General features: G+C 45.4%; 1 protein-coding gene across 4 annotated transcripts; it reads left to right on the top strand.

The window, feature by feature from the left end:
- The first annotated feature begins 2894 nt into the window (after positions 1-2894).
- On the top strand, positions 2895-12574 carry ATG101 (autophagy related 101). 4 transcript variants are annotated; one of them, XM_040425473.1, is made up of 3 exons: positions 2895-2980; positions 4989-5271; positions 11966-12574. In XM_040425473.1, exons 2-3 carry the CDS (start codon positions 5020-5022, stop codon positions 12368-12370), a joined length of 657 nt encoding a protein of 218 aa, XP_040281407.1. In that variant the 5' UTR covers positions 2895-2980; positions 4989-5019; the 3' UTR covers positions 12371-12574. The 4 variants fall into 4 exon arrangements, with proteins under 4 accessions (XP_040281407.1, XP_040281409.1, XP_040281408.1 ...); XM_040425475.1 differs by having other exon boundaries at positions 2946-3078; XM_040425474.1 differs by lacking the exon at positions 2895-2980 and adding an exon at positions 3116-3245.
- Positions 12575-13314: the final 740 nt, after the last annotated feature.

A 13314-nucleotide genomic window follows, 5' to 3' on the forward strand; every position in this document is an offset into this window, starting at 1 on the left:
AACTGTTACCCAGCTAGCTACCTCACTTTCCTCAGCCTCCTCGCTACCACCCTCCCCCACATCTACCCCATAGAGTGCTTGCTCAGTGAGCAGCAAACTCTTTTCCAAATTACCAACGCCTCTCAGTGTGGAAATTCGCCCGTTTAGATACTCAATGTGCGATTCCAAATGGGCAATTTTCTCACATTTTGAACAAAGATATGCACCCTCAAAGGGCTGTTCCAGGACTGCCTACATTAGACACGATGTGCACTGGGCTGCGCTGTCAATAATGGAACTCATACTAAATGTGGATTATGCAAGAAACGAGAAAAATACAATATAGTGCAGCACTGGAGCTACTTGATCGGTGGGTGTGGGGTCTCAGACCCCTAGCAATCAGATAATGACCTCCCTCAGGACAGACCATCACCTATAACAGGGGTGGAATGGGAACTTAAAGTGCCCCTGGAAAAAAACTAAAAGTGGCCCCATTTTGTAGGCAGGTCCAAATTAAAAGAAGGTGGGGCAACACAAGTAGGCGGGGCCAACAATACCATAGTGCAAAATACCTCCCCAGCAGAACCAAATAACACAGTGTGGCACAATACACGCCCCAAAAGCTGTCCCTCTGTGGTGGTCACCAGCAGCCAGGGCCGCTGATAGGCCAGTACAGCTGGCCCAGTTGTACCGGGCCCGGCTGGCAGGGGGGCCCGGGCAGCCTCGACATAACCAAACCACCTCCGGACCGCTGTACGCAGATTCGCGTTCCGGAGGTGGCAGCCCTGCGCTCAGCGACGCATATACGCGTCATCTCGCGTGAGCCGGGATTTCCTGTGAACGCGCGCACACAGCGTGCGCGCGCTCACAGGAACGGAAGGTAAGAGAGTTGATCTCCAGCCTGCCAGCGGCGATCGTTCGCTGGCAGGCTGGAGATGTGTTTTTTTTAACCCCTAACAGGTATATTAGACGCTGTTTTGATAACAGCGTCTAATATACCTGCTACCTGGTCCTCTGGTGGTCCCCTTTGTTTGGATCGACCACCAGAGGACACAGGTAGCTCTGTAAAGTAGCACCAAGCACCACTACACTACACTACACCCCCCCCCCCGTCACTTATTAACCCCTTATTAGCCCCTGATCACCCCATATAGACTCCCTGATCACCCCCCTGTCATTGATTACCCCCCTGTCATTGATCACCCCCCTGTAAAGCTCCATTCAGATGTCCGCATGATTTTTACGGATCCACTGATAGATGGATCGGATCCGCAAAACGCATCCGGACGTCTGAATGAAGCCTTACAGGGGCGTGATCAATGACTGTGGTGATCACCCCATATAGACTCCCTGATCACCCCCCTGTCATTGATTACCCCCCTGTCATTGATCAACCCCCTGTAAAGCTCCATTCAGACGTCCGCATGATTTTTACGGATCCACTGATAGATGGATCGGATCCGCAAAACGCATCCGGACGTCTGAATGAAGCCTTACAGGGGCGTGATCAATGACTGTGGTGATCACCCCATATAGACTCCCTGATCACCCCCCTTTCATTGATTACCCCCTGTCATTGATCAACCCCCTGTAAAGCTCCATTCAGACGTCCGCATGATTTTTACGGATCCACTGATAGATGGATCGGATCCGCAAAACGCATCCGGACGTCTGAATGAAGCCTTACAGGGGCATGATCAATGACTGTGGTGATCACCCCCCTGTCATTGATTACCCCCCTGTCATTGATCACCCCCCTGTAAAGCTCCATTCAGATGTCCGCATGATTTTTACGGATCCACTGATAGATGGATCGGATCCGCAAAACGCATCCGGACGTCTGAATGAAGCCTTACAGGGGCGTGACCAATGACTGTGGTGATCACCCCATATAGACTCCCTGATCACCCCCCTGTCATTGATTACCCCCCTGTCATTGATCAACCCCCTGTAAAGCTCCATTCAGACGTCCGCATGATTTTTACGGATCCACTGATAGATGGATCGGATCCGCAAAACGCATCCGGACGTCTGAATGAAGCCTTACAGGGCTTACAGAAGGCGGCGTCTGGGGAGGGGCCAAGGGCGGGGCCAGGGGTGTGGCTGAAGGAGGGATCAGGGGGTGGAGCTGAAGGGGGCCCCGTCATGTATGCTGTATGGGGCCCCATGATTTCTATCAGCGGCCCTGCCAGCAGCTACCACCTTCTGTCCTCCTCCTCCAGTTGTCTATGGAGCAGGGGGAGGTGAGGTGTCGGCCACAGCAGTTGAATTCAGGAGGACATGTGCAATCACTGGCCGGGTACATGAATACCTGATTCTCACAGCGTTAATTACTGTTGAGAGCTCATTATGTGCCCAGTCAGCGGCAGACAGGAGGACTCGGGTGGCCCCCTGAGGCATTGGCCACTGGGAAATTTCCCTGTAGGGTCTATGGCCAATCTGCCCCTGACCTGTAAAACCCTGGGCACCCCTCTTTTCTGGACCCCCCCCCCCCCCCCCCCTTAAAAGTCATATTTTCCTACACCTGCAGTATCACCTCTGCAGCCTGAAGGTGGCGCTCAAAGCACTAGGTGGGAGTGAATGAACTATCTGCCGGAATATACCAAAAAACTGTTCCAAGGGGGGGGGGGGTAAAACGTAGATACTTAGGCTGTCAGCTACCAACCAACAACTACTGATATGACACAGGGTGGAGAAACTACAGATGACAAACAGCGATATAATATGTCCATGTATGTGGATATGGCCTGCAGTGTCCTGGGTGAGAATGGTACAGTCCAATAACCTGGCTCTCCAGCACTCAGTCTGACACGCAGAACTCTGCTGCCGCCACACATACTCCCCTGTGCACAGCAATAGACTAGTCCACCTTCTTGGGAACGCGAACTGACACTCAGACCCCGCCCATGTTTGATCACATGACCATGACCTCATCGAAGGTCCTGCAGGCAGCTCACCCTGGCATCTACAAAGAGAGCACTGTGTAACTGCTGAGTGTGAAGTAAGTGCAGTACTTTCTGTGTTACATGTGGTGCAGATCTCTGAATAGTCCTCAACAGCAGCGGTAGACCTCCGTGGTGATGGTACAGTCCACGCGAGGTATGACTGCTAATGGTACAGTCCGATGACGTGTATTGTTTTGGTTCTGTCAGGAAGAGAGCACTGCGCTCGGTCTATGGGTGGTAGGCGCCTCCGTTTCTCTGTCCTCCTGTATGTGTACGGTCACCGGCTGCTCTCATTGCCCTCCGTCTCTCCTCTTGTATACGGTGGGTGTACTGGCGCTGGGCCTTGGTCATGTGATGGCGGATGGGACGGACCTGTCCACAGTCTGTCTGTAGCCCTGACTCATCTTACATGTCACCTGTGATTGCAACTAATGGGTTAATTTTTATAATGTAGTTAGTTCTGGAAATGGGTAATTGGGACACAGAGGCTTTGGTGTGGAGCACCCCCATATTTGCTGTGGTACTGCCCAGGATATCATTGAGCAGTATGGCAGATGGCATAGATGAAGTTACATGGTAGGTGAGACTTTGATAAATAAATATATATATATATATATATTATACTTTACACATGATGGCCGGCCCTCCTGGAGTCTCGTACAAATCAACGACTTCCCATTTGATGTAATCATCAAGGAGATATTCCCATCTCAGAATGGACGATGTGCTTGGCCACCACCAGAGAGAAAGAGAAAAGAACACATTAAAACTTAAAGGGATATTCCAGTTGTGAGACGTTATCCCCATCCTCAGGATATGGGACGACTATTAGACCCAGTGGCAGAATCTGCTTCAGTCAAGAGAATGGAGAAACCCATGAATGGGGCAGAAGTGGACATGCCCAACCTGCTGCTCTCTTCATTTCAGGGTGATCCCATTATGGGGGTCCCCATTCTCGTCATCCTGGGGATAGTCTGGTTGTGAGATGCTGTCTCCTATCACTTTAATGCAATTAAGCAGAGATTGACAAAGTATAAACTGCTGGTGGTGCTTGGTCAATGATCACACAACCAAGGTGGTGCCCCCTTTATTTTGGGTTCTGTTGCAGGGTATATGTTGAGGCAGGGTCACTTTAATTCTCCTTGCTGCCAGCCTGGCATGAACTGTCATACAGATTCTGGATATCCTTCTGTGATATTCCAAGCTCCTTCATTTCGTGGGTGCTTTCCATGGGAGATCCGTCACCCCATCCAGTCCCGGACATTCTTAATGGGGGGAGAGATCTCATGACACTGGCCATGGTATCCTGCACCTCCTCCGGAGACCATGTTGTGTAGCACAGGCAGTATGCGGGTAGGCATTATCTTTTTGCGATACCATATGGTTCCATGATGTCCTGGACATACCGAAGGCTGGTCAGTGTTCCCTAAAATTTTGTTGCAGAATTCGAAGCTGCTGTAGATGTCGCCCTGCTCCATGCAACTCCTTTCTGGCCTCCCGGCCCAATTGATCCCTTCTACAGTCTTCCGGTCCCAGTCCAGTAAACCTCTGGACAGACGGGGGTCACATTCACCACTGCAGCCAATGACTGGCCTCAGCAGTGATATGTGACCCTATAGTGACGTGCAGGAAGTTTACAGAACGGGGACCAGAACACCGCAGACGGGAGCCAGAGCTGCGGGGAGCAGCTGAGCAGCAAATTATAAAACCTGTCCTATTCTTGTCCATTCTGCAGACAGGAATAGACATTTTTTTTACAGTGGGGCCCGAAAAAAAGTGTGGGATGCACATGGACCGCAAAATGGATACAGTCGTGTGAATGCTACCTTAGGGGCGGGTCCCTGAGGTGGGACCCACACCTATTGAACATTTAGGACTTATCCTCTTCATATGCTATAAATGTTCAGATGAGCTCCTTTATACCCGTGGTTGTGACATCCACGTAATATGGATATGAGAATCCCTCCTGATGGTCAGTTTGTCTAAACTCCATAGTATTAGTATGTGCTGAGGAGAAATAGCTGATTGAGGTTAAAGTCTCTTTTATGTTTATGTCATTTACAGGAAGTAGTAGGAACCTGTACAGGAAGTGACAATGAATTGCCGTTCAGAGGTGTTGGAAGTGTCGGTGGAGGGCCGTCAGGTAGAAGAAGCCATGCTGGCCGTCCTGCATACTATACTTCTTCACAGGAGCACGGGCAAGTTCCACTACAAGAAGGAAGGGACCTATTCCATCGGCACTGTGGGAACACAAGACATTGACTGTGACTTCATAGAATTTACATATGTCAGGGTTTCTTCTGAGGAGCTAGACAGAGCGCTGCGCAAAGCAGTCAACGAGTTCAAGGTGAGACTAGACTTTCTCTGCTAGACATGAAGTACTGTGTAAAAATATCATCTAAATATCCTGCTGAGAGAGGTATTTTTAAAGGGGTTGTCTGCTTTTTACTATGGATGACCTATCCTCAGAATAGGTCATCAATATCAGATTGGTGGGGGTCCGACTCCCAGGATCTCCGCCGATCAGCTGTTTGAAGAGAAAGCAGAGCTCATATGACCGCTGCCTTCTCTGCTCTGTTTACCTGCTTGTCATGCAGCAATTGCAGTAGTGAGCAGGTGTAATTACAAGTATGGCGTCCCCTTTGACTTCTATGGGACGGCTCCTTTCTGTGCACTTGAAGAGACAGAGCTGTCCCATAGAAGTGAATGTGAATGCTGCTTTCTCTTCAAACTGCAATGCCCATGATGTTTATTTTTTTTATTCTAGGGAAAGGGGGGGATTTGTACTTTTATATTTTTTTTATAATTTTAAAAACTTTTTTTTACTTTAAGTCACTCTAGGTGACTCTAAGAAGCAATAATTAGATTGGTACCTGAATTCTGTAATGGCTGTCTATGCATTACAGAATACAGGATTCAGTATATTCCAATGCAGGCCTTACAAAGCAGTGCTCCAAGGATTCAGCCCCACCCCCTGGTGCTCCAATGTGCTCATTTGTATATAAATAAAAATGCAGATATCTCTGCAGCAGTTTAACATACAGACAAAAGAAAGGGCTCATCATGCCAATTTAAAACTATACCTATCAGGCAGTATGCCTGGTTTATTAGGGTTGATCATGTTGACACAGCCTCTTTTAATGGCATGTGTCAACGGTGATGAAGTCCCCCATGATGACGAGAGGACGTTTAGGAGCCAGGTGGTCAAGTGACAGGGCCTGGTGATCAGTGGATGGAGTGTAGATGTGGACAGTGTACTTCAAAGGAAGGAAGGGAGGGTAAAGGTAGAGTTGGGCTGAAGGAGCATTTATCTGACCAGAAAAGGCCAACTCCTCCACCAGGTTTCTTGCCAGGGCAGGGAGTGTGAGTACATTTTTCGTGGTATAATTATGGTTACTGCGCTTACAGATGGTGCACAGAATTGACCAGCTATAGTCCTGTATGGCTGGCATATTCAGGTTTTTCGTGAGCTTTCTCTACATGAAGTGCACAGGTGTCAGCTCTTGGGAATAAAAGATCTGAAGAACTTGCTTTACACTGAAATCTATGGCAAGTAACATTTATTGTGAAAGAGATTCTTGGTTCTCTCCCTGGTGTTCATGAAGATCTTTGAAAACAGCCATCCTGTACATACTTCAGCTCCTTGTAATGAGTTGCATAAGGACTTCAGACATCTTGTGTCCTTTCAGTTATTAAAGTATAACTGTCGTATATATATATATTTTTTTGGGAGTATTGGATTGTGGTGATTAATATCACCTTGGTGGCCCTATTTCAACTTTTCACTGTGTGTTCAATTACCCCTTAATTCCACATTTTTGTTCCCTGTACTGCCTACTTTTACCTGTGCTTAAAATAGGATTGCTAGGCATGGTCCGTCTATCTGTTGAAGGACGGAGCACGCAGTGTGCAAGGTCACATTACTGACAGAAAGGGACTGTAAGTAAATGATTAAAGCCAGGTCCTCCCCAGCAGCTGATAACAGTGCCTGGGCTGTGTGCACTTCTCCCTGTCCCTGCGCTTGGCAGACGCTCCCTCACTCAGCAGAGCTGGAGAATGCAGAGTTGGAGCAGCGCAGACCAGGGAAGGGAGATCTGCTGGAATATCATGTTATTAGTAACTACATATATGAAAATTAGAAATTGGGGTCTAAATGTGACAGTTATCCTTTAATGGCAGAGCAGCTATACAAACATCTGCATCCTGAAAAGAAGACAACATTCAAGAAATGGCCGCTGTGATTTCAGTGTATAACTAAATCTGGAGAATGACAGGATTCAGGTCAGCACATTTGGCCACAGGCAGTCCTGGGATTGTTGCCAGCATTAACACTGGAGCTACGCTAGGCTGATGTAGTCCCAAGTTTGTACATATTAATGAGACAGGTCACAGGATATTCTGCCGGTAGTGCCCCCTGACATCAGTACTCGTGCAGGTTTTCTGTGGTGTAGTAGATACTACAGAGGCTTCATCATCACAAGTCATGCCGTTTTGGTCACTGGACCTTACCACGCATTTTGGTAGTCAGTACATGGAGGGTAGTTCAATAGTTTTTCCATGAATGTTAACGGGAGTCACCACCATATGTCCATATACAGCGCTTACATTGTCCTATCGCACACCTATACATGAATGTAATGGTACCCTGGAAAGAACCCTAGTCCGGGAAACAGTTTTTTACAGTACAAATTAATTTATAAAGTTATTGCGCAAAGCAATAACTTCGGCTCATTTGAGCCAATACATTCTAATACTGTACGGAGCTCCTGCTCGACTTTGGATGTTTCATTTCAAAGTTGTTTCGCTCATCCCTAGTGGTGACAGACTCCCTTTAAAAATGCAGCAAATCCAACACAAAGCAATGTAAGTAAAATAAATTGCAACAGGCCAGTAAGTGTGAATTGTTCTGGTCAAAGAAGAAAGTTCCTTTGGTAAAACATGATGGGCAAGTGCCCTAAATAATAAGGGTACTACCCCGCAGTACATGTGGCCAAGCCACGTCCGTCTGCGGCAACTAATGGCCACACAATTCAGACATTGAGACTTTTTGTATGGCACCCCCCCCCCCCCCCCCCCCCCCCAAAAAAAATGCCAGGGCCAAAACAGTGTGAAGGAGCCTTAATGCATGTAAAATGAAGCAGCTTTGCATTAGGCCTTTAAGGAAGTCTGTCACTTAGTTTTCTCTCATCTACCACTAATGGCCAGCAGAACATTGCACAAGCATGCTAGACATACCTTTTATGTCACTTGTCTCATTAGCGAATTTCCACGAAAAGCACTTTTAATCCTCTGTAAAGCGACTCCCAAGTGCCCAAACCCACTGCCCTTCTTTTCTCTGTGCTCCTCCCATAAGCTGCCAAAGTTTTCGCCCCTCTCCACTGATGTCATGACGATACAGCGCTTCCCTGCTGTGCGCCCCTCCCATATGCTTCCTCCCACTCTCCCCTGGAAGTGTAGCACAGGGCAAGTGCGCGAGATTTGCCAAGTGACAGACTCCCGTTAACCCCCTATTTTTCAAATCTAACATGCCACTTTGTGGTAATAACTTTGGAATGCTTTTACTTATCCAAGCCATTCTGAGATTGTGGTTTTTTTTTTGTTTTGTTTTTTTTTACACCTTTTACTTCATGGTAATGATACATTCGGGTCGATATGTTTTGGACATTAGAAAACTTATAGAATTATAGGAGCAATTTTTTTCAAATTTTCAAGAAAATTTCCAAAACCCTCTCTTAGAAGGACCAGTTCAGTTAGGCCCCTTTCAGACGAGCATTATGTCAGTGTTATCCAATACATTCCAGAACTGTAAGGCCTATTTCACACGGGCGTTGCGGTAAAATGTGCGGGTGCGTTACGGGAACACCCGCGATTTTTCCGCGAGAGTGCAAAACATCGTAATGCGTTTTGAACTCGCGTGAGAAAAATCGTGCATGTTTGGTACCCAAACTTCTTCACAGAAGTTCGGGCTTGGGATCGGTGTTCTGTAGATTGTATTATTTTCCCTTATAACATGGTTATAAGGGAAAATAATAGCATTCTGAATACAGAATGCATAGTAAAATAGCGCTGGAGGGGTTAATAAAAAAAAATAAAATTATTTAACTCGCCTTAATCCACTTGCTGGCGCTGCCGGCATCTCGTCTGTCTCCTTCTTTGCTGAACAGGACCTGTGGTGAGCATTCATTCCAGGACCTGTGGTGATGTCACTCCGGTCATCACATGACCCATCACCATGGTAAAAGATCATGTGATGGATCGTGTGATGACCGGAGTGACGTCACCACAGGTCCTGGAAGGAATGCTCACCACAGGTCCTGTTCAGCAAAGAAGGAGGCAGGCGAGATGCCGGCAGCGTGAGCAAGTGGATTAAGGTGAGTTAAATTATTTTTTATTAACCCCTCCAGCGCTATTTTACTATGCATTTTGTATTCAGAATGCTATTATTTTCCCTTATAACCATGTTCTAAGGGAAAATAATAATGATCGGGTCTCCATCCCGATCGTCTCCTAGCAACCGTGCGTGAAAATCGCACCGCATCCGCACTTGCTTGCGGGTGCTTGCGATTTTCACGCAACCCCATTCACTTCTATGGGGCATGCGTTGCGTGAAAAACGCTGAATATAGAGCATGCTGCGATTTTCACGCAACGCACAAGTGATGCGTGAAAATCACCGCTCGTGTGAACAGCCCCATAGAAATGAATGGGTCGATATTCAGTGCGGGTGCAATGCGTTCAACTCACGCATCGCATCCGAGCGGAATACTCGCCCGTGTGAAAGGGGCCTAAGGGTTACATAGCATTATACACCAATATAATACTATGCGACCCCGGCAGTGCTGGGAGTTCAGGCCGGGTGAAAGGGGCCTTATCATAGTCACTTTGGCTTACATAATAGAAACCATTTAACAAAAAACTACAGCCCTCAAATTATTCAAAACGGAGTTTAGATACTTTGTTAACCCTTTAGGTGTTCCCAAGGAATTAAAGCAAAATAGATTCATTTTCACAAGTGGTAATAGGAGAAAAAGCACTCTAAATTTTGTTAGCTAATATTAATCTAAGTATGACAACACCCCCTTTGTGGTCATAAACTGCTGTGTGGGCAGACTGCAGGGTTCAGAAGAAAAAGAGCGCCATGTGCATTTAAGGCGTAATTTATACAGCACTGGCCAACAGCTGCAGAGGCTCTGAGGTGAAATAAAGAAATTCCCAAGAACTGACCACATTTTGGAAACCACACTCCTCACAGAATTTACCAAGGGGTGATGTGAGCATTTTGACCCGCTGGGTGTTTTGCAAAAATTAATGCGCAGCAGATGAAAAGTGAAAATCGCAATTTTACACAAATATGCCTTTTTAGTGCCCAATATGTTGTTCCCATTGTATGCCAGTGTAAAAAAAAAACAGTCCTCTTATTATTATGCTGTGCTTCCTGGTTTTAGAAACACCCTACATATGGCCCTAATCTTTTGCCTGGACATACAGCAGGGCTCGGGAGTAAAAGAGCACCATGCGTATCTGAGGCCCAATGTGGTGATTTACAACTTTCAATGCCACATGTATTTTGCAGAAATTAAAGGAGTTGTCTCATCATAGACAATGGGGGCATATCGCTAGGGTATACCACCATTGTCTGCCATGAGACAACCCCTTTAATGAGCAGGGGACTGTGCAAAATGAAGTTTTCCACAGACATGGCATTTCAGAGTCCAGCTTGTACCATCTGAGACACCACACCCCTTAAATTGTTAGGTGGGTACTACTGGGTAAGGAAATGCTCTAAATGTGGACGTAAACTGCGGTTTGGCTACACTGCAGGGTTAAGACTGGAAAAGCCACCTTTTGGCTTTTGCAGCACATATTTTGATCGATGCCATGTCACTTTCAAACAGCCTCTCAGGTACCAGTACAGCTATTTTCTGAGAACCATACGTTTATTTTTCTCTCGATGGAGCCGTCTGGGGCTTATTTTTGTTGTTGGATGAGTTGCCGTTATCATTGGTTCTATTTTTTGGGGGTACATAGAACTTTTCCATCGCTTTTTATTTAGCTCTTTTTGGGAAGTAGGATAAAGAAAAGGAAGCAATTCTGTCATTTTTGAGTTTTATTATTCCAGCGTGAACTGTGCGGGAAAATGGCATATGAACTTTATTTTGCTGGTCAGTACAATTACAGAGATACCAATTTTATATAGTTTTTTGCTACTTTCACACAGTTAAAACATTATTGAAAAAAAAATCAGTTTTATGTTACCATTGTCTAAGAGCCATATATTTTTTCTTTTTCATCTTTTGTGAGGGCTAGTTTTTTGTGGTATGAGTTTACGTTTTCATTGGTACCATTTTGGGGTATATACGACTTTTTGATCACTTGGGGAGGCAAGGTGACCAAAAAATAGCTCTTCTGGCATAGTTTTTTGAAGGATGGAATGGAACATGTACGTCCACCTCAGTGAGGTGGACAGAGAAATAAGAAAAAACAAACAGCAGGTGGCGCTAATCGGATACATTTGATTGAATAACAAATTTTTTAATTATATACAATTACAAAAGTATTCGGATCCAGATGCTGGTTTTAAAACTGCAGAATATTTTTCTCGGGACAACCTCTTTAATAGCGTACAGGTAACATGGCTAAAGTGGAGAACGGCTAAAAGGAGCGTTTTTCTCTGATGGACCTGGCATGTCCATGTATTTTTTAGGAATTGTACTCCATTTCCCCTGTGGTGGTGCTGTAGGGGAAGAAAAGACTTCGCTGTCAGGTTCCCTCACAGATTATAGCTGATTGAGGCCTAGATCCGTATGTTTAGTCCCAAGAATAAGATTGGATCTCATTAATACAAAGCAAAGAATCCTTCCCCAAAGATTGCAACAGAAATCCTTGGTTTGTCCTCCTGGGAAATGATCCCATTCTTGACGCTAGTTATGCACTGTATGATGACAGTCTGAATACTGCCTGATGACATTATGTAGAAATACTGTACAGAAAACATTTAAAAATGTTATTCATTCATTCATTCAATCTGTCTATTTCTTCCAGGACGCATTGAGGAATTCTGGAAGTGATGGCATTGGTCAGGTGTCTCTGGAATTCTATCAGAAGAAAAAGTCCCGTTGGCCGTTCTCAGACGAGTGCATCCCATGGGAGGTTTGGACCATCAAAGTGAACATTGTGTCACTAGCTACTGAGCAGGAGCGGCAGATCTGCAGGGAGAAAGTCGGAGAGAAACTTGGCGAGAAGATTATTAACATTGTGGAGGTGATGAACAGACATGAATATCTGCCCAAAATGCCGACACAGTCAGAAGTGGACAATGTGTTTGATACGAGCCTGAAGGATGTACAGCCATATCTGTACAAAATCTCTTATCAGATTACTGACTCTCTGGGAACGTCCGTCACCACCACAATGCGGAGACTTATCAAAGACACTTTGGCTCTGTAAGAGCTCCTGCCTCTTCCACTAGATTTATAGTATGGACTCCATTACATATGTCATAAATTGTCCTAAATCCATGCCCTATGTATATATCTGTAATTCTTACAATAATAAACACGATCCTGTACAGAAGATTGTACACTATATTTGAAACTTGCTATATTTAATGTAGATACCGTTGAATAAAAAAAAATTGGAGCGGATTTATGAAACTGATTAAAATTTCTAAAACAGTTTTGTTGCCTAGAGCGACCAATTTTGCAGACCAATTGAAGTGATGGGGGTCCGCATCCATTCCACAAAAAATGCGTATCGGATGTGGAGCACTGTAGCCGTAATATGCAGGTATACAGCACGTGACAAGCGCAGGGACTCGCTGTCGTCTACCACTGAGGACAGTGATTGGCTGCAGTGGTCATGTATACCGACCCTGCTGCAGTTTGTAAATGAGCAGCAGCAGGGGGACCAGACCAGCAGTGCAGAGAATGGCTCTGGAGAAAGAGGTGAGTATAACATGATTTTTTTATTTTATTCAATTGGGTGGCTTTTCTGAGATTTTCCATTTTTAATTATCTCAGACAACGCCTTTAACCCCTTAAGGACCGGGCTCATTTTCACCTTAAGGACCAGGCCATTTTTTGCAAATCTGACCAGTGTCACTTTAAGTGCTCATAACTTTAAAACGCTTTGACTTACCCAGGCCAATCTGAGATTGTTTTTTCGTCACATATTGTACTTCATGTCACTGCTAAAATTGGGTCAAAAAAGTTAATTTTTTTGCATAAAAAAATACAATTTTTACCAAAAATTTTGAAAAATTAGCAAATTTCAAAGTTTCAGTTTCTCTACTTCTGTAATACCCCCAAAAATTGTGATGATTTTACATTCCCCATATGTCTACTTCATGTTTGTAGCATTTTGGGAATGATATTTTATTTTTTGGGGATGTT

This window comes from Bufo bufo, chromosome 3 (genome assembly GCF_905171765.1).
Source record: "Bufo bufo chromosome 3, aBufBuf1.1, whole genome shotgun sequence".
Taxonomy (NCBI): Eukaryota; Metazoa; Chordata; class Amphibia; order Anura; family Bufonidae; genus Bufo; species Bufo bufo.